The sequence below is a fragment of the Macrosteles quadrilineatus genome, unplaced genomic scaffold (assembly GCF_028750875.1).
Source record: "Macrosteles quadrilineatus isolate MER2022 unplaced genomic scaffold, UCM_ALF_1.0 Scaffold_5__1_contigs__length_97177068, whole genome shotgun sequence".
NCBI classification, from domain to species: domain Eukaryota; kingdom Metazoa; phylum Arthropoda; class Insecta; order Hemiptera; family Cicadellidae; genus Macrosteles; species Macrosteles quadrilineatus.
Window position 1 is genome coordinate 68,437,358 of NW_026542598.1, and position 18,254 is coordinate 68,455,611.

The following is an 18,254-nucleotide window of genomic DNA, read 5'->3' on the forward strand; positions in this document are numbered from 1 at the left end:
TTTAAAGTTTGTTAAGTGGCCAGAAAAGGTGAATGTCAAGGTAACTTGAGTAAGGTAGTCTGAAAAGTCTTTTCAATGTCAAAGTGAAAGTTATCCAGTCTTGTTAGTTCTGAGTTTGCCAAGAAATTATATGAAAGGAAAATATTCACTTTTGAGCAGCCAATCACACTACTAGATTGCAGGGTGGTTACACAACTAAAATTTAAGGTTGTTAGGTAGTCAGATCATTAAATTCATATAAAGTAGGGGTTCAGAATATTCTATTACCAGTATTGTAAGTAGTGAGACAATTCCATTTCAAGGTTGGAAGGTAATAAGACACAATCAATTTCAAAGTTGGTTCAATTGAGGTAGTCTATTAAAAATTAAGGTTGTGAGGTAAACGACTCCATTCTAATGTTGTTAGGTAGAAGGTCAATTCCACCTCAAAGTTGTCAGGTAGTTAGACAAGTCCATTTAAAAGGAGGTAGTGAAACAATACAATTTCTAGGTTGTGAGGAAATCAGACAATTCCGTCTCAATGTTGTGAGAAGTGGTGTAGTTCCTAGTCTGCTTTTTCCAAAACTCCACTATATTAATTAGCAATCAATATGACCACCTAGGGGATATAGTAAGCGTTCCTGTACTAGAAAATTTACGACTATTCCACTGATTGTGAGGTGTACAAATTCCAAATCAAGGATGTGGAGTAATCAGACAGTTCCAATTTAAGGTACAGATGTAGTAAGAAAATCAAAATTCACAGTTGTGATTTAGTCAGACAATCCCAATTCAAGGAAAGTGGTGAGTCATGACCATTCCATTTCAGGGGTTGTAGGGTGTTTAGTCTGTTCAATTCCAAATATATGAAGTAGGCAGACTATTCCTTTCAAAGTTGTGAGGAAATCAGTCAATTTCAATTCAAAATTCTTATATAGTTAAAAATTAGTTAGACAATTCCAATTTACGATTCTGAGGTAACCAGAAAATCCCAATTTAAGGTCTATAAGACAATTCCAATTTATGGTTGTGAGAGAGTTATGACCATTCCATTTCAAGGGTTGTAAGCTGGCCAGCCTGTTAATTTCCAAGGCCAATCCCAATTCAAGGTTGTGAGGTAATAGGGCAATTGCATTTTAAGTTTGAGAGATAGTCAGACAATTCCAATAACAGGTTGAGAGGTAGTCAGACAATACCAATACAAGGTTGAGAGTTAGTCAGACAATTACAATACAAGGTTGAGAGGTAGTCAGACAATTCCAATAACAGGTTGAGAGGTAGTCAGACAATACCAATACAAGGTTGGGAGTTAGTCAGACAATTACAATACAAGGTTGAGAGATAGTCAGACAATTCCAATAACAGGTTGAGAGGTAGTCAGACAATACCAATACAAGGTTGAGAGCTATTACAATACAAGGTTGAGAGATAGTCAGACAATTCCAATACAAGGTTGAGAGGTAGTCAGACAAATCCAATTCAAGGTTGAGAGGGAGTCAGACAATTCCATTTTAAGGTTGAGACATAGTAAGCAAAATCCAATACCGAGAGGTAGTCAGACAATCCGAATTCATGGTTGAGAGGTAGTCAGACAATCCGAATTAAAGGTACCTAGTAGAATTTTAAGATAATCCCATTCAACAGTAGCAAGGCAGTCTGACTGTCCACAAAAAGGTGCCATATCTGTTTATTTGTGTTCGATCCCTAATAAGGTATTGCCCCCAAGTTCAAAGTAACAGTGTTGAAGAATAACTTTAGGGATTAGACGCAGTTCGAAAATTTAGAGTGACTGCTTAGCGCAATGAGTGGTTGTAGGACAGAGATTCATATACGTTACGCTAATATACATATTAATTGAGCATAACTGATACCATACATTTTATTAAAACAAATTACAGGCAGTGAAATAACAAGACAATTCCATCTGCGGTGGTCAGATTAAATCATACCGTGCTGTAATTCCCCAAAATAAATTCACACAAAACTAAATATTTTTTTAGTTTAATCCACAAAATAAATGCCCTTTTTAGGATTACATAACTAAAAAAGAGCCATAACAGTGTCAAATAAGTTGGCCTTAGGCAAGGGCGGACGGTGCGGCCACACAGGGCCCCTCGCTTGGTGCAAAATACAAAAAAATCTAAATATATAATATACATTGAGATTTTGGTTAGTATTGATGGGATACTAATATTTTGGTAGTAATGAAGGGAATGTTATCCCGTTCCAGGCCCGTTTTTGACCCTGTCAGCGCCCTAGGCACATCTAATAGTAGCGCCCCTTTGCAATATATATATGACAGGGTGTCCACCGACCGGGAAATCCGGGAATCATGCAGGAGATTTTTGAACCGTGAATTTTGTATTTCTACCTGGAGTTTTCAATATACCGTGATCGCGCATGACAAAAGTGACGTTTCCGTGATCGTGGGAGACGATAATATGTCTAGCCACAGCCGCGAGGGATGATCAGAATTTTCCGCGATCGCAGAAGACAATGATGGTATCTACAGAGCCGCAACGAATAATCAGAGTATTGCCGCGATCACGGAAGACGATGACAATGTCCACACGACTGGATGAGGACATTATTAACATTTTACAGCAATCGCGGGAGACAATTACGATGTCTTCACAACTGCGGGAAACGATTACGATGTCTACAGAACCGCGGAATACAATAATGATTTCTACACGGCCACGAGGGATGATCACAATAATGCCACGATCGCTCAAGACGATGATAATGTCCACATGACCGCGGGAAAAGATCAGAATTTTGCCTCATTCGCCAAAAACGATTATCTCCATATGTCCACGGGAGATGATTACCATTTTGCCGCAATCGCGGGAGGCGATCACTATGTCCAAACGACCAACGGGACAATATAATAATGTCTTCACGGCCGGGAGGGGTGATCAGAATTTTATGACAATTGCGCAAGACGATGATTATGGCCACACGTATCACAATATCAGAATTTTGCCTCATTTGCGGTAGACAATGATAATGTCCTCACGACCGCGGGATATTGCCTCGATCATGGAAGACGATAATTTTATGTCCAAACGACCTGACTGCAGAAAATAGGAAGAATCTCGCCGCAAACGCGGGAGACGATTACGATGCCTACACGGCCGCGAGGGGTTATCAGAATTTTACCGTGATAGCATGCAAATACTACCACGATTTTTTTCAATTTCCAAACTTTTGGCGCCCCCAAAAAATGCCAATTGCCTCGCGCCCTAGGCACGTGCCTACCGTGCCTATTCGGTAAATCGGCCCTGTCCCGTTCTGAATGTTTGCACTGGGCCTCACATCACCCGAGGCCAGTTCTAAATGTCAAGTATTTGCTAAGGTTTATTTAGTTCAATACAATACATGTGTGCTGTCTCCACTACACTTATATTTAGTTCATTATCACAAACATATCTCTATTGCAGCAAACATGCAGACTGAATGAATAATTTCTGGTTGCTCATATGCGGTTTTTTAACAGGTTCATGAAAAAACAATTTAAAGCAGATTGTTCTACCTTTGGTTTTCGGCTGCGGGATTATGAATGTTGTATAGGTAAATCTTTTAGTCAATGATGAGTGAAAACTGTAGTTAAAAGAAAACTTCAGCTAGGAAAACACCATCCTTGATACTTGTGTATTCAGAAGGTACTGGGAAACGCAACCCAATTCCCGGGTAGGAAAATCTGCATTTACACTTAGATTTATGCTCAGTATAGATAACATTGTATAATTCAGGGTGAAAAATATTTAAGCATATATTAAACTAGGTTACAGGGTAAAACTAATATTGGGGTGTCAAATCAACCTTCCTATGGTACAATCTCATTTAATTAGGTTTGATTTACTCGTTTGATCCAAAGTGCTAATGTCCATAAAAATCAGAGAATGTGTACAAGAGTTTTTGTACCTAAAACCACACATAGGCCTATACACAAAACAGCTTGAAAAAAAGGGTTTTTGGCTTCTAGGGAGCTTAAAAATCCCTAGAGGAACTATGTCTTGCCATGAACACTACGCTACTTCTCTTCATAATACACAAAAATTAGCTGATAATATAGACTAAATAAAAAATAAATGCAGATACAGCAAATTTTCTGAGACTTTCTCATGTTAAGGTAACTAAATATATGAATAAAATATGAGTATAAGTGTACAATAAACTTACTATAAGAGCTACTTTTCATTAAAAAGCTAACAATGATTTTACTTTTCATATAACTTAGTGTTATACACTTTTTAATACCAAAAAAGGAGAATAGGTATTCAATGACATGATATCAAAGAGCCATGCTGCAAATTTGTTGCTTATCTTGTTTACTGTACAATTTGAAACAAGTAAAGGATCACTTAAACGATCAATTAAGGGATCACTTTAAGGGGATTCTTAATCTGAATTAAAAATATATTTATATTAGAAAAAATGGCCTGATTAACAAGAGAAGACCATGATAGCTCTTTGATCCTCCATCTTTGTGGTCTTGCACTAAACTCACAATATCGCCTATTAATTGACAGTGCTCAGTAATCCTTAACAATACTTTGGTATGGTTTGTGTTCCAAATGTGCAGACAGTTAACTATTTTTAGTAACAACAACACATTTTTCATATTGAATATGATATGCTTAAGGGAACTTTAATCTAAAGTAAGTGAACTGTAGGTTTTTTTTTTAAATATTGATATACTTTTTTTTTTTTTGAAAAGAAAAAAAAATCTGACTTTTCTTGTTATAGTTTTAACTCATACCCTATAAAGCTTCAAGAACTAATAACTTTATCTCAAGTAACTTAAAAGCTATTATAAAGGTCTATTCACACAGATAAGTTCTGGCACGTCGCAGTTCAGTCACACCACAGTAAAAAAAAATATTCTTTAATTAATTTCCTTTTGTGCTATACAGTCATCCGGCGCAGTTCCAATGCTGGTCCGTAAGTCAGTCAATTTCAGTTTTCTTCCCATCGATATTTTGGGATTGTTTAGATGCCTGGGGAATGTGCAATGTACATGTGTTTGACATAAAAAATACTGTTTTTTATTATTCAAAATATTGTGTTTATGCTTCAACTACTGTTTGTAATTTGTACCAACCATAACATGGATGATGAAAACTTTAAATAGAATATTGTGTTTTAATAAAAAATTCCAGACTGTAACATCACCGTATTAAAGTGACGTAAGACTGACTGAAACAAAATGACGGACAGTTGACCGAGGAATTGCGGATACAACTGAGACTTAACTGTGACTGGACTGACGTGTGTGAATCGACCTTAATGAGATAGCTAAGAAGTATAACTTAATATTCCTTTTCATAAGAGATCTTATAAAACTACATACTAGACCAATATTATACATTTAAACCTACTCTCAAACTGCCTTAACTTATATTGGTGATGTAAGTGATTTTTGCAAAGCAACAAATATTGATTAATTATAAAAATACCATCCTTAATACTATTTTCATGCTGTTGGATTTTTCTTCATCAACTCCAAATCTGCTTCCACCATGTCTTTCACCAATTCCTGAAACAAGAAAGTGTTAAAAATACTCAAAGGTAAGGTATACAGTCGTGAAGTTGCTGGGTGTTCCAGCTTTCAGAAATAAAATAAAAGAAATGTATACAACTGTGAATGAAGGACCTCAAATTTTGTAAATAGATTAAAATAGAAATGTAAATAGAATGTTGTGCTCGTATGTATACTTTCTGATTAGATTATACTTTCTGTTATTAGTTTTATTTAGTATTAGTAAATTGGCAAGAGTTATCCTGTAAAGCAGTATGTACAGTACTGAGGAACGCTTGCTAAATAAAGGCATTTTTGATTTGATTTGAACGAGAAAAGCATTAGCAAGTGAAAGACACAAATGATTTGTCTCAATAGTCAATCGATTATCAATTCTTAGAGATTGGCATACTTGGGTGTGTATTTTTATCTGGATATGAATGCAAGGCAGTGTAGAATGAAATGGGATGATCTGTGTAGCTTTGTTAGTGACTAAGACCAGCATAGGCGAGTCCAGGGTCATGGAAATGGGGGGCCAAGCCTTTGTTTTGCCTTTGGATGCAAGATTTTGAAAAATTGGAGCTACGATAGTGAGTTTTAACGATTTGTTAGCCTTTTTTACTTATTGAAAACGTTAAATAACAGTGATTGCTGTGCGGCCTTGATTTTGTATCATAACACATTTTCTAGTAAAGACGAATACCAGTCCAACGTGGTACTTGTCTAGAACAGTCTACTTCAGTTTTAACGGACAGAATTCTGACTATAGTTAAATGATTCATTTCTTAGGTTTTTTCCTTGAGCGAAAAGAGCCTGAGTAACTTGCTATGATGCCACTGCCAAATTGTCTAACTGAAAAGATTAATTGGGACAGTTAATTCTAATCGCAAAACTAAGGTAAATGAACCAATCTCGATTTAAAAGGTTTCTTTATTGTTACAATGTATTTTTATTTTGTGACTGCTAACATCTATTAAATTATAAACTGTTTTTGTGAAGGAACGATCCAACCCTAATCTTGTTACCATCTGATGTATTTAAGTTGTCTCGTAGGTATCTGACTGCAGAATGTTTGAAACAACCATCTGAAATGGGGAGAAAAGGTAGGGCTTGCTTGTCCCAGGAGGTATTCTAATGAGTCATAGCCTATACTGTGTGTGTAGCTGAGGCTGCATTTTTCAGTTGATCAGCCAACCCAACCCCTTCTACCCCTGAGAGTGGACCCAGCACTTTTTTAGATCTAACAAGCAACCTTTAGATTCGATGGTGAGGAACTAGAATGACTGAAAGACTCAGTTAGGCCTACCTAGTAATAATAATTCCAAATTTGTTGAAAAGTAGATTTGCTTTATCTGGAACCTCTACTAAATATATGCTATAAGGTATCAATAGAAATTCCCAAGTTCTAAATTAGAGTTTAATATTACAATATGTTACTTTCTTACTAAGGTTGGAATTCTACAACTACTATTACCTTAAATGTGACTCTGGGAGCCCATCCAAATGCTTTCCTTGCCTTCGTTGAATCCCCGAGTAATAGGTCCTACAAACAATTGAACATTTCTTAGACTCAACTATTCGGATCTGAAAATATCTGGGTCACATAAGGTGTTGCAACATAAAAACATAAAAATACAACAGTACAACATCACATATCCGGCCTATGTGGGATCGAGCAAGGCCCCACTAGAAAAAACAGGCCATGCTGCAGGATCCATGACGTCACACTAGTGTATAGATTTCATTGATAAACCCATTGCCATCACGATTCCCATATGTTTTAGGTATATAAACAAGCTGGCTGTTTCTAAGATTTTAATGGTAAGAGTTTAGTACAACTATCCACCACTGTGACATAGTGTTGCGCTGCCCATGCTGCAGCATGGCCTGTTTTTCAAGTCTTGGATCGAGCCCCTGGCCGGATAAACCAACCTATTATTAAAACCATGATTTGTATCTAAAACATCTTGTTATTGGTTAAAAGTAGTGTTTCTGTTTAAGTCTCTTTTTGGAGTCTAGCTCAAATGAGTAGAGAAATCACTAAAAATGTATATGAACAGGAAACAGATAAACCTGAGAATGCTCAAATCATGGAGACTACTTGTACAGCTGTGGGAAATATTTTTGGTATCAATTCTGGGAAGTGACTGGATAAACCGAGGATAGGAAATTCCGAGGCCGGTTATTAGGGGTTCTACTGTATTTTAAAAATCTCTATGACAAATTTAAGTTATCATGCATTTACCCTAAGATGTATTGTTTACTAGAGGTTAATTTTTGCTTAATTAAAAAACACGATTGAGGACAGAAAAAGCTAGTTAAAGAAGGGGGAAAGACTGAAGATGGTTTGGCATTTATCACACTTCATTGATTTTATTTATTTATTCATTCTTATAATAGAACCATTTAAAATTATTGTATTTAAAAAAGAACATTTTCCTCCAAGTATAAATCATCAAAAATAATAATTAATTCCAAGTTAACACGTTCACTGCGGGTGTATCCGATCGGATACATGCCGAGCGGTGTTCAGGTGCTGTCGTAACCGATCGGATACGCTCGGCAATGCCTTTCGTATATCTTAGTTTTTGCTCTAGCGTCGGTCAAAGGCAGACCTATACCACGTTAGCGTGTAGTGGGTGACTTGCTTTTTGTTGTTTTGTAGGTTGGTAGTAAAATTTCCCCATAAAATCTCCGTCTGGCAAACTTAAAAATCAACTTGGTGTCCCATCTTTCTCTCCCCAATTGGCAATACAATGGGACCGGCTACTTTCCATGCAGTGCATCTGTGGGTGTTTAGCGAACTACGTCGACTCTTGTCATAAAGCAGGACATTACCGTACGTTATTTGCTATTCGTCATACCGAAATATTTCCATATCTTGGCTTCCGCCGATCACCCGGGCAATCGGGTTTGTTCGACGCTGCGCCGCACTGGGGCTACGCCTGCCATTTGATGGGCCGCAGCGAACATGTTAAGTTTTTAAAATAGCATATTGATTTTTTTTATCTCTTTAACCTTGCATTTGCCCGTCCACATAGGCTACTGAACCTGTACATGGAACGTATCCAGCAAAGTAAGGAGTGAATGAATACAATAGTAGGCCTACAGGGGTGAAGTATTCTGATAAAAAGTAGTTGCAGGCACCAGGATTCCAACCCATAACATTCTTGCCTTGGGTCTGAAGTCTGTGGCGCTACTGACTGAGCCACCGACTATCCAAACTGTTAAATATTAAAACAACTTTTAATTTAGCGGAACAACTTGGCACAGATAAACCCGAATATGAATCGAAGATGAGTTTTAGAGCTTTATACTTATCTTTGGTTTATGATATGAGGATCCGTATGAGCACTGACTTTTGGATACATAAGTAGACATCCCTCTATATAGAACATCTGTGTCCAATTGTTACTCAAAACGTACATTGTCCTGTGAGCCAGTCGCAGATTGCACTTGTGTCTAAAATTCTGTTTTTGTTCTTATTCTTTGATACTGAGATATAGTTGATTGGACATAAGTGATGCTAAAGCTTATAATAAGTTGTCCTCTAAGTTTGACTAGGTTAAAAGCCCAAATATTTGTCAGAGGTCAGTAATTTACATCAATACAATCTGTAAGGGCTCACTTTAACTACAGTACCCACATCAATTTTAATTTAAAACTGGCGACAACTTTAACATGGAGATGTAATGGCTAGTTCTATCACAGTCAAAGGTATTTGTGACAGATTTATTTAGTTTTGTGATGCTGATCTTTAAATGTACCAACAAGTACAGAGCCTGAATATGGCTACTTGATTAAGTCGAAATCAGTTGCAATAAAAAATGCAGGGATTGTATGGATGCAGGCTACTATTGAATGTTTGTTCTTAAATGTGATTCAGAGACTAATATTAAACATGCAATATTAGGTAAGCATTACAACCACTAATCTACACATGGTGATGTCAAATATAACGTGTTAGGTAAAATACGAGATGTACAACGTTTATCATTCTACACAAGGCTTTATAGCCATTAGCAAATCATTCATTCAAATTATATGGTGCAATACTTACCACTTCAGTTGGACGGAAGTATTTCGGGTTGACTCTAACTCTGACGACGCCAGTGTCAGCTTCCTTCCCCACTTCCTCCAGTCCGCAGCCTTGCCAGACGATTGTCCGACCTACGAGGCTGAAGGCCGTCTCCACGAACTCGCGCACACTGTGTGTCTCGCCCGTGGCAATCACGTAGTCCTCAGGTCGCTCCTGTTGTAGCATCTGCCACATCGCCTGCACTGCCACATACCATTGACCTCATTGTCATCCATGAGATGAGAACTTTTATCTCGGTGTGAAAACTCTAACTATAGGCCTATATAACTTTAAATGTTTTACTATATAGTCCAATTCTTCTTTTTCGTACCCCTTCGGAAATGAATTTGGATTGTTCAAAAAGACACTTGCAAATTTACTTTTGGAAACTAGAGTAGACATCTCATATATGGACCAGCTGTAGTCAATTGTTTTATTCTAATAGGAAATAGTTTAGTGAGCTACTCGTAGAGAGTGCTATTGTAGACAAGCACTGTCATTCTTTTCAGCTATTCAACTGGTGGTCATTCACTGGTGCACTCGCCCTAACAAACAACTTTACTAATACATAAATTTTCCAAGACCCAAGCCTAAAATCCAAAATCTTAGGTTTTTTTTCTATAGGCCCCCAAATCCAAAATTGAAGCATTTCATCATAGGTACTGATCAAAAATATAAAATTCAAGCGGTGGTCACACTTATCAAGTGGTGTAGAAAGACAAAAAATACATCTCTTCTAAGATTGTTCTTTCAACCCGTGCTCATTTTTCAATCTTGGCTTGGTTAAAATCGAGTGCCGAAAAGAGTCGCTGTAGGCCCTAATGACAAAATATACAAGTTTTGCAACTAAAGGCATAAAGAAGAACTAAAGGCATATTTTGTGAGCATAAAATATGGGTTAGGTAAGCGAGTACCTCAACATAGTCCTTCGCATGACCCCAGTCCCTCTTAGAGTCCAGATTGCCAAGTTCCATAGAGTCCAACAGTCCGAGATGTATCTTGGCTACAGACCTGGTGATCTTTCTCGTCACAAAGTTCTCCCCTCGTCTTGGACTCTCATGATTAAACAGTATCCCGTTGCAGGTGAACATGTCATAGGCTTCTCTGTAGTTGACCACCATCCAGTAGGCATACAACTTGGCTACGGCTGAAAAAAAAATGGAAATTGAGCATAATCAGAACGTTGGAATAAAAATTTTAATGATAAATTTTGTTTAGTTGTATGCTCCTGCCTGTGGTTGGTAAAACTGTGGTTAGGAAATTTGATTGTGCTAGTTGGGTACATCATGCTTTAGTGAACTTATACGGAACCTTACTATAATTGACTTTTTTTAGGGAACTGAATATTATTGGTCAAGTGGTTTTTTTATACCCAGTAATCAATAAGTAGGAAATTCTTCAATCGGAGCGTTTTAAGGTCACATGTCTGCAACTCACCTGGATGCCCAACAATGCTGCTGGATGCTGGACAAAATACAAGATTGACAAAATGGCTGTTGAAAGTTCCCTGGCACAGCTTATAGCAGAATTAAGCACCCTTCTTGAGAATCAATTAGACAACAAGTTGTTAAAAGTAAGGACTTAGGACTATTACCTCGGTATAAACACCAAAGTAGAGAAGGTGACTGCTGAAAATATTGCTCTAAAAGAGTAAAGGAATAAAGCATTTGCCTCAGAAAAGCTCATTGGATTCAAACGAAGATCCAGGAGGAACAATTAGATACTTAACAGTTTACAATGGATGAAAAAGCAGACAGATTTCAGGAAAATAGTAAGGATATTTATTTCCCCGTGAGATGTTAGGATTTACAGCTCTGGGGTGAGTCAATAAAGATTGTTTTGTAGGTCGAAATGGCAAGCCTATGATAGCGCAGAGCTGAAAACACTGAACTGGAATATGTTCCCAGTTAAACTAGGAATCTTTGGGGGTCAGGATACGTCGTTCACTGTGAATGGAAACATAACAATATGTGATATACGGTAATGCGAGTAAATGTCAGAGTCACACCACCCTGAATTTAGGTGTTGTTGCAAGCTAATAGGTTCTAGAGAAAAGTAAAAAAAAACCTGAGATTTTAAAATTCCCACGTTTTTCTTGTGGAGAATAAGTCAACTGTTGTAGTTTGCTTGTTGTCATATAGTTTGATGAAATTTGTCAAATTTATTAATTTCGTACTACGCCATCAACATTTAAATAATAAACACACTTTACAAGATTCCTTGAACAAACCTAAGTACTCCCAAAACATAATGTTATTCAAATAGGGAATAAATCAAACATGATTAAGGTAATAATTCGGTGCAAATCTGATTAGGCAAATGGAATTTTGCAAAGTCAGCAGGTTTTCTGCGGCAATGTTTTTTCTATTGTCCTATTATAAGGCTATGCAAGGTATATCAATCTATTTACACTCATACGATTCTTATATTCACGTTGAAAACCACAGCCTTTTGTTTATCCCTCCGAGTGTTATATGTCGTAAAAGCGACTCATAACACACTTTGTGTAGTGTTTTGTGTTGCTTTTGCGACTCACAGACACTGTTTACGGCGAAGGCTCTATGACTGACTAAATCGGACTGAACTGGATCGAGTTAGGTATCGTTTTTTTGGCAGATTCTAAGCTTTCTCCCGAGGTCTGTCTCTAAGCGCTTTTTTTTCTCAAGCTGATCATAATTGTAGCAGACAGCTGACGTGCGTATTTGTAAACATTTTGGTTAACCTCGCACCGATGACTGATGTGTTTTATTACGTTTATCATTGTTTTAGTGTTAAAAATCAAAAGTAGTGATATACGTGGTGCATTATAAGAAGATTTAAGTGATTTTGAAGGGCTGGTTCATGATCCTGAAGAAGTAGGTAGTGATATTGATGTAAATTATCAGCCAGATTCCTAGCTATGGTTAGGCTATGCATTCTTAGCTAAACGCTATGTACCAAAATCAGTTTTTTGCCCATAACTTATTTATTTGCAAATCTACTTCCTTATATTATTATATTTTTGGAATCCTCATGAAATTCTGAACAAAGTGGCTATTAAAATAATTGTAGACCTATAAATTATAACAATTTATTGAGCGCAAACATAAATTTTTTCATTTATTTTATAATTTTTAAGAAATGTTAACCCCACAAAAATTGTTGAACATTTTTTTTGTAATGTTTTATATGTTACATTGAAGCCCATAATTTTCCAAACAAAATGATATATAAAACAGTAAACTTTACATTGTTTTTAAGTTTCTAAGATACATTTTAATAAAACCCTGCAATTGCGCAATAAATGGGCGAACATTAAGACCAAAACTAGAGACACTTGGAGGGTTAAAAGCTGAACACGATCTACACTAAACTATAGTTAAAATTAAAGATGAATGGTAGCGGTGCACTGTTAATTCTAATCAATGGACGAGCAAGTACAGTGTCTTGGCGGCCTGGAATTAGCATCCTGATTGAGCGTTAAAATCTCGTCTCGGTTAGGTCCAATGTGCATTGCATCAGGAGTTTACCTATCTGTAGGAGCCTAGTAGAGCTTGGCAGGAAAGGCCCACCTGACATAAACGGTGGTTTGATCAAGAGGAAGGAGTTGCACCTCAAATCATGCGTTTAGCTAAAAAAATGGGAGGAAAAATCATTTAAGCATGCATAAAAAAATCAATAAATACCCTGAGCTCAGGGGTTTAGTCTGACAAAATCCAAATAGACAAAAATGCAGTTGAGTTTACCATAAGGTGATCTTGGATAGAAAGGAGTGGTTTCTTTTTGTGGAACTTGTTGAACTTTCCCATAAAGTTCGGAGGTTGATGCCTGATAGAACTTTACACTCTTCTCAAGACCGCAAGTTTTGATGGCGTCGAGTAGTCGAAGAGTACCAACTGCATCTACTTCAGCCGTGTACTCACTTAGGTCAAACGATACCTGGAACATTTTACTATGTAGAACCAGGCTTTCCTAAGTTGTGCAAAGCCTTATTCAGACTTCCCAAGTAAATGATGAAGTTGTTCCAGGTTTCATGTAAGCACGGAACCTAAGTAAACAAATTTGTAATCTTAAAACACTGACAAAGTATCCTAATCTTGAATTATGTCTTTTTTGTGATCGTTACATTGGTAATGTAAAAATAATAGAGTTGCGGTTGGAGCTAACTATTGTTAATAGTTAAGAAGCTACTGAATAGGATGTTTCAAAAGTGGTAGAGAATCCTGGTGTTAGGCCTACCTTGGCGTATCTGAAACGGTATTTAAATATGTATTAATTAACACGATTTTCTCAAGTGAGTCAACATCCTGTTAAACTTTGTTTTTTACCTTATGTAATCTAGTACAATGAGTTTGGTTGCTATGCTAGGCTTAATAGACAACATAAGTTATCTACTCACTTCTACAGTCCACACAGAACTCTTGTTCAAACTAGACAAATAACCTAATTGGTCTGCTGTTCCGACAATGTTCATTTATAAACATCATATCATAGACAAAAAGAATTAAATATAGACTGTCAGCCGTGCAGTGGTTACCAAGGTTACCATAAGTTCTGGCGCACACCACTGGGAGCGCCCTTGTAGTTACGTAGCGCGTAGGCCGTACTACACGGCGTTACCAGCGGTGTGCGCCGGAACCTATGGTAACCGCAGCACAGCCGACGGTCTATATTTAATTCTTTTTGTCTATGATCATATCTAGAGATTTTACCTTCACATGGCTCTGTGCTGCCAGATTGTAGATCTCTGATGGTCGCACTGTACTGATTATCTTGACAAGAGAACTACTATCAGTCATGTCTCCATAGTGAAGTTTCATCCGACCTTCCTTGTGTGATGTGGGGTTGGAATACAAGTGTTGAATACGGCCTGTATTGAAGGAACTTGATCTTCGGATGATGCCGTGAACATGATAGCCCTTCTCCAACAAAAACTCGGCCAGGTAAGACCCATCCTGGAAAAGGATCAGGAATAACCATGCGTTGTGCTATTAAATTTTCAGCTCTCTGGTATCTGAAAATTATTAGGCTCCATCTCCTAAACAAGCATTTGCAAACAATCAGCATGAAAAAAATACTAGGCCTACTAACATAGCAAGGATTAACTTAATAATGAAAAAATAACTTAAGGTGCTTGTTTGTAAATTAAGGCCTCTAAAAGATCCTGCCACGGCGAAGTGAATTAAGTTAGTTCAAATTTGAAACCAGCGTCATGTTCATTACTCATCCACTATGACTAGCTTGTCATTAATCAACAATTATTCTTGTCATAGTTAGCAAAAACAAGCTGAGGGAAAATCTATGACCTTGCCATATGAGCAATTACATTGTAAGTTAGATTGCTGTGGTCTAAGGCATCAACTACTATTCAAGTCTAGCACTAGATGCAGTGGCGTAACTAGAACATGGTTTTGGGGGGAGAGGGATGGATGAGCCGTGCGGGGGTTTTGCAGGAGGGGTTTGGGGGGTATTGTAAACCCCCCAGTAAAAAGGGGGTCCAGAAAATTTGGAAAAATTAGAACTCCAAACTCGCGTTTCAGGCATTCCAGAGGTGTAATCACGTTCAAAAGAACTAAAAAAATCAACCCAATTGAGGCTGTCTCAGAAAGACAGAAAATAGTATTTCTAGATTACGAAGTACAGTATCACTATCGGTAAACACACGTTTTACCTGCCGTCTGCGTGATTCACAACTTAAATTACAGTTTCTCCAAGTTTTTTTAGACTTGGCTGACATACCCTCCCGACAGCCCTGACACCATACCAGATAATAATACACAACATTTTACGAAATAAAACCAATGCATTTCAGAATGACAAGGCTCATTTAATATTTGTTAGATACTAAGTGAACTAACCTAAAAGCCGTCTGGCGTCTACTTAGTGATTACCTACAGTGTTAAAACTACCACTCTCCAAATTTACACCCACTACCTGGATGTATTTATTAAATAAACCTTTTAAAATTAGTTTATACTAGGCCTACATACAAATCAACTAATAATTAACGATTTTGATTAATACAGTAGGCCTACAACCAAACCAAAACTAAATCATAAGTTTCAGTTATAAACTTCACCCAACTGTATTTTAAAGAAGTAGGATTGCTGTGATACAAATATTTATTTTCATTTTAGGTTTCTGGGGGGGGGGGCTCTATACCCCTAATCCCCCCATAGTTACGCCACTGACTAGATGATTAACATGAATAGTCATTTGACCTGGAAAATTTAAGTAAGGAGTGAAGGGAGATTGGACATGGTTTAAAATATCTGCACAATGTTTTGCACAGTGCCAGCTGCAGCTGCAGTCATTAATCAATCTCGTTTGAGATAGTAATAGGCTATACGTCAAAGGCATTTTGGATGCGGATCGTCTTGTGACACAACAAGAGATTGCTCGGAAATGATAAGTCTGTATTTGACTATTGAGGACAACAGTAAAATCTAGCAAACTTGGTCTGCAGGCAAATTTTCCTAGCCTCAATCATCTTCTTTATGGAAATTCATAACCCGCTGCCGGCCTCGTAGTGCAAGTGGTTTAGGTAAAAAATAACCATGATCGTTTAAGTTATGGCGAAAAGAGTTTGATAGAGATGTTAACTTAATTTAGGCTACAAACAATAATATAACTTAGGTTACTCTAGTAGATTGGTAATCAAGAGAAGATTTATGAGATAGAACATGGAGGCTTGGTTCCTAGAATAATAAGTTAGGCTTTCAACATGCCTTGGCTATAATGAACCGGATCTAAAAAGGACATACCTAAGGTTCTGGACTCCAATTTCACTGTGTCCCATGAGTGACTTTGACAGTCTAATATCATTGATCATTAAGTTAAATAAAGCATTGGGTGAGTTTTCAAGGACACATACAGAGAAACTGTAAACGTCAGCTATTAAAAGTAACAACTTGGGTAAGAATGAGAACATGAATTGAATCTTAACTAGGCCTAGGCTTACCGGTTCTACAATTTAGATTAAGTTACTTACTTGACCAGTAATTCCAGTTATAAGAGCGACTTTTGTATCACCATTTTGGTTCATTCTGTCACTTGCAGTTAAACTGCTAATTTAGTTTATGTTGAAATCTTAGTGCATCCAGATCCAACCGGGGTTTGTAAATTATTATGTTAACGTTCAGCTAACCTATTAGGATATTAACTAGAAGTGAATCAGTGACAGCCTTTGTAAAAGACGTCTCTGAACTACTTTAAAAGTAGGATAATTCATCAAATAATTGACAAGATTAAAATGTTATTAACCGGTTTTTAGAAACCTAATCTCGTATCATTGTTTACGCATATCACATGAAAATGACAGAATGACAGAACGACAGACGTCGTGTCTCAGACACTGAGCTAAAATTATAACTGGAGGTAGCACTGCCATGGCAGAAGTCTGTCAAAAGCGAGTCGCTGATTTTGTTAGGTTGGTATAGCAGTAAGTTTTCTTACCATAGCAATAACATGGCTTCTTATAACTAGGTTGGTATAGCAGTGAGTATTTTTGTCATACTTGAATACTTTTAATACTTTAATAATTTTCTTTGAAATGGCGACCATACAAAGTAGGTATTTTAAGCCAAGTATAATAATAGTTATAGCAATAATATGGCTTCTTATGACACCAGACTCACGCAAACATGGCGGCTGGCGACACGCATCTTTGACATTCAGTGCTACCTCCAGTTAGAATTATAGCTCAGTGGTCTCAGATCAGCAGTGTTGCCAACTGAGATTTTCCGTCTTTTTAAGCCAATGAAAGTAAAACTTATTATAACCATGCAGTTTCACTGTTAATAGACTTTGAATTATTAGTATATATTTATGCTATAGTTAAGGTCACAAGCCTGTAAATACATTTAGTCTATTATACATCTTTGTTAGCGCTGCTTAGCTGTTCTACAACACTTAGATATATTATTGCAGTAGACTGGCTAACTTTGTATAGAGGTTATCCATCTCCTCTATATAAACAATTAACAAAATTGTCTGAAAAGGTGTTAACATTTTTCAAATAATTAATTTTTTAGCGTCAGCAATGTGTCAATGAAAATATTATTATTTAGATCCAAATAAAAAGTGAAAGTATTTTGAGTACTGGTACTGTAACTGGATGTAGTAACACTTCGGCCCAGTAACATTTCGGCCAAACTCAAATTTCTTAGAAAAACAGTATCACTTCGTCCCACTCGCTTTTACAGATGATTAAATAAGCTAATGGAGTAACATTTCGGCCCGACGAAAAATTGACAAGGGTTGAGGAACGCAGTTCAGGTAGTAAGAGGTACATGACCTGTATTCTTTGTAACCACCCTCTGGTGGAATGTCGCCCAACCGTCACCCCTTGCATCCTCTGACCTCACATGACGGAGAATCGGTGGAATCTTACCTAACCTAACCTAACCTATCAAATATTTTGTTGGGACGAAGTGTTACTAGTGGGCAGGGAGAGAGTTGGACCGTAGGCCACATCTGAGGGTTTCGGGCCGAAATGTTACTGGGCCGAAGTGTTACTTGGGCCGAAGTGTTACGACACGCTGTAACTGTAAAGGTGATCCTAGCTCTAATAATGACAAATTGATTGTTCAAAAGTATTAAATAGAAGGAAAGAAAAAAACTTAGCTGACCATAAGGATGCCAAATCTACAAATAAGTATGCATGATTCAGGTGTCAATGTAGACAGGGTGACA

General features: G+C 37.2%; 1 protein-coding gene across 1 annotated transcript; it reads right to left on the reverse strand.

The window, feature by feature from the left end:
• Positions 1-1,855: 1,855 nt before the first annotated feature.
• On the reverse strand, positions 1,856-16,867 carry LOC128995034 (GDP-mannose 4,6 dehydratase). Its single transcript, XM_054419905.1, has 7 exons — positions 16,552-16,867; positions 14,273-14,515; positions 13,307-13,499; positions 10,496-10,728; positions 9,564-9,779; positions 6,978-7,046; positions 1,856-5,521 (listed from the first exon to the last, which is right to left on the reverse strand). Exons 1-7 carry the CDS (start codon positions 16,603-16,605, stop codon positions 5,459-5,461), a joined length of 1,071 nt encoding a protein of 356 aa, XP_054275880.1. The 5' UTR covers positions 16,606-16,867; the 3' UTR covers positions 1,856-5,458.
• Positions 16,868-18,254: the final 1,387 nt, after the last annotated feature.

Bases quoted from the DNA above. Each gene is read 5' to 3' on its own strand.
- LOC128995034 (XM_054419905.1), bottom strand. From the start codon at position 16,605: ATGAACCAAAATGGTGATACAAAAGTCGCTCTTATAACTGGAATTACT. The intron at 13,500-14,272 runs GTAAAATCTCTA...AAAATGTTCCAG, and splicing joins CAGCACAGAGCCATGTGAAG to GTATCGTTTGACCTAAGTGA. The intron at 10,729-13,306 runs GTAAACTCAACT...TTTTTTTTTCAG, and splicing joins CTATCCAAGATCACCTTATG to CCGTAGCCAAGTTGTATGCC.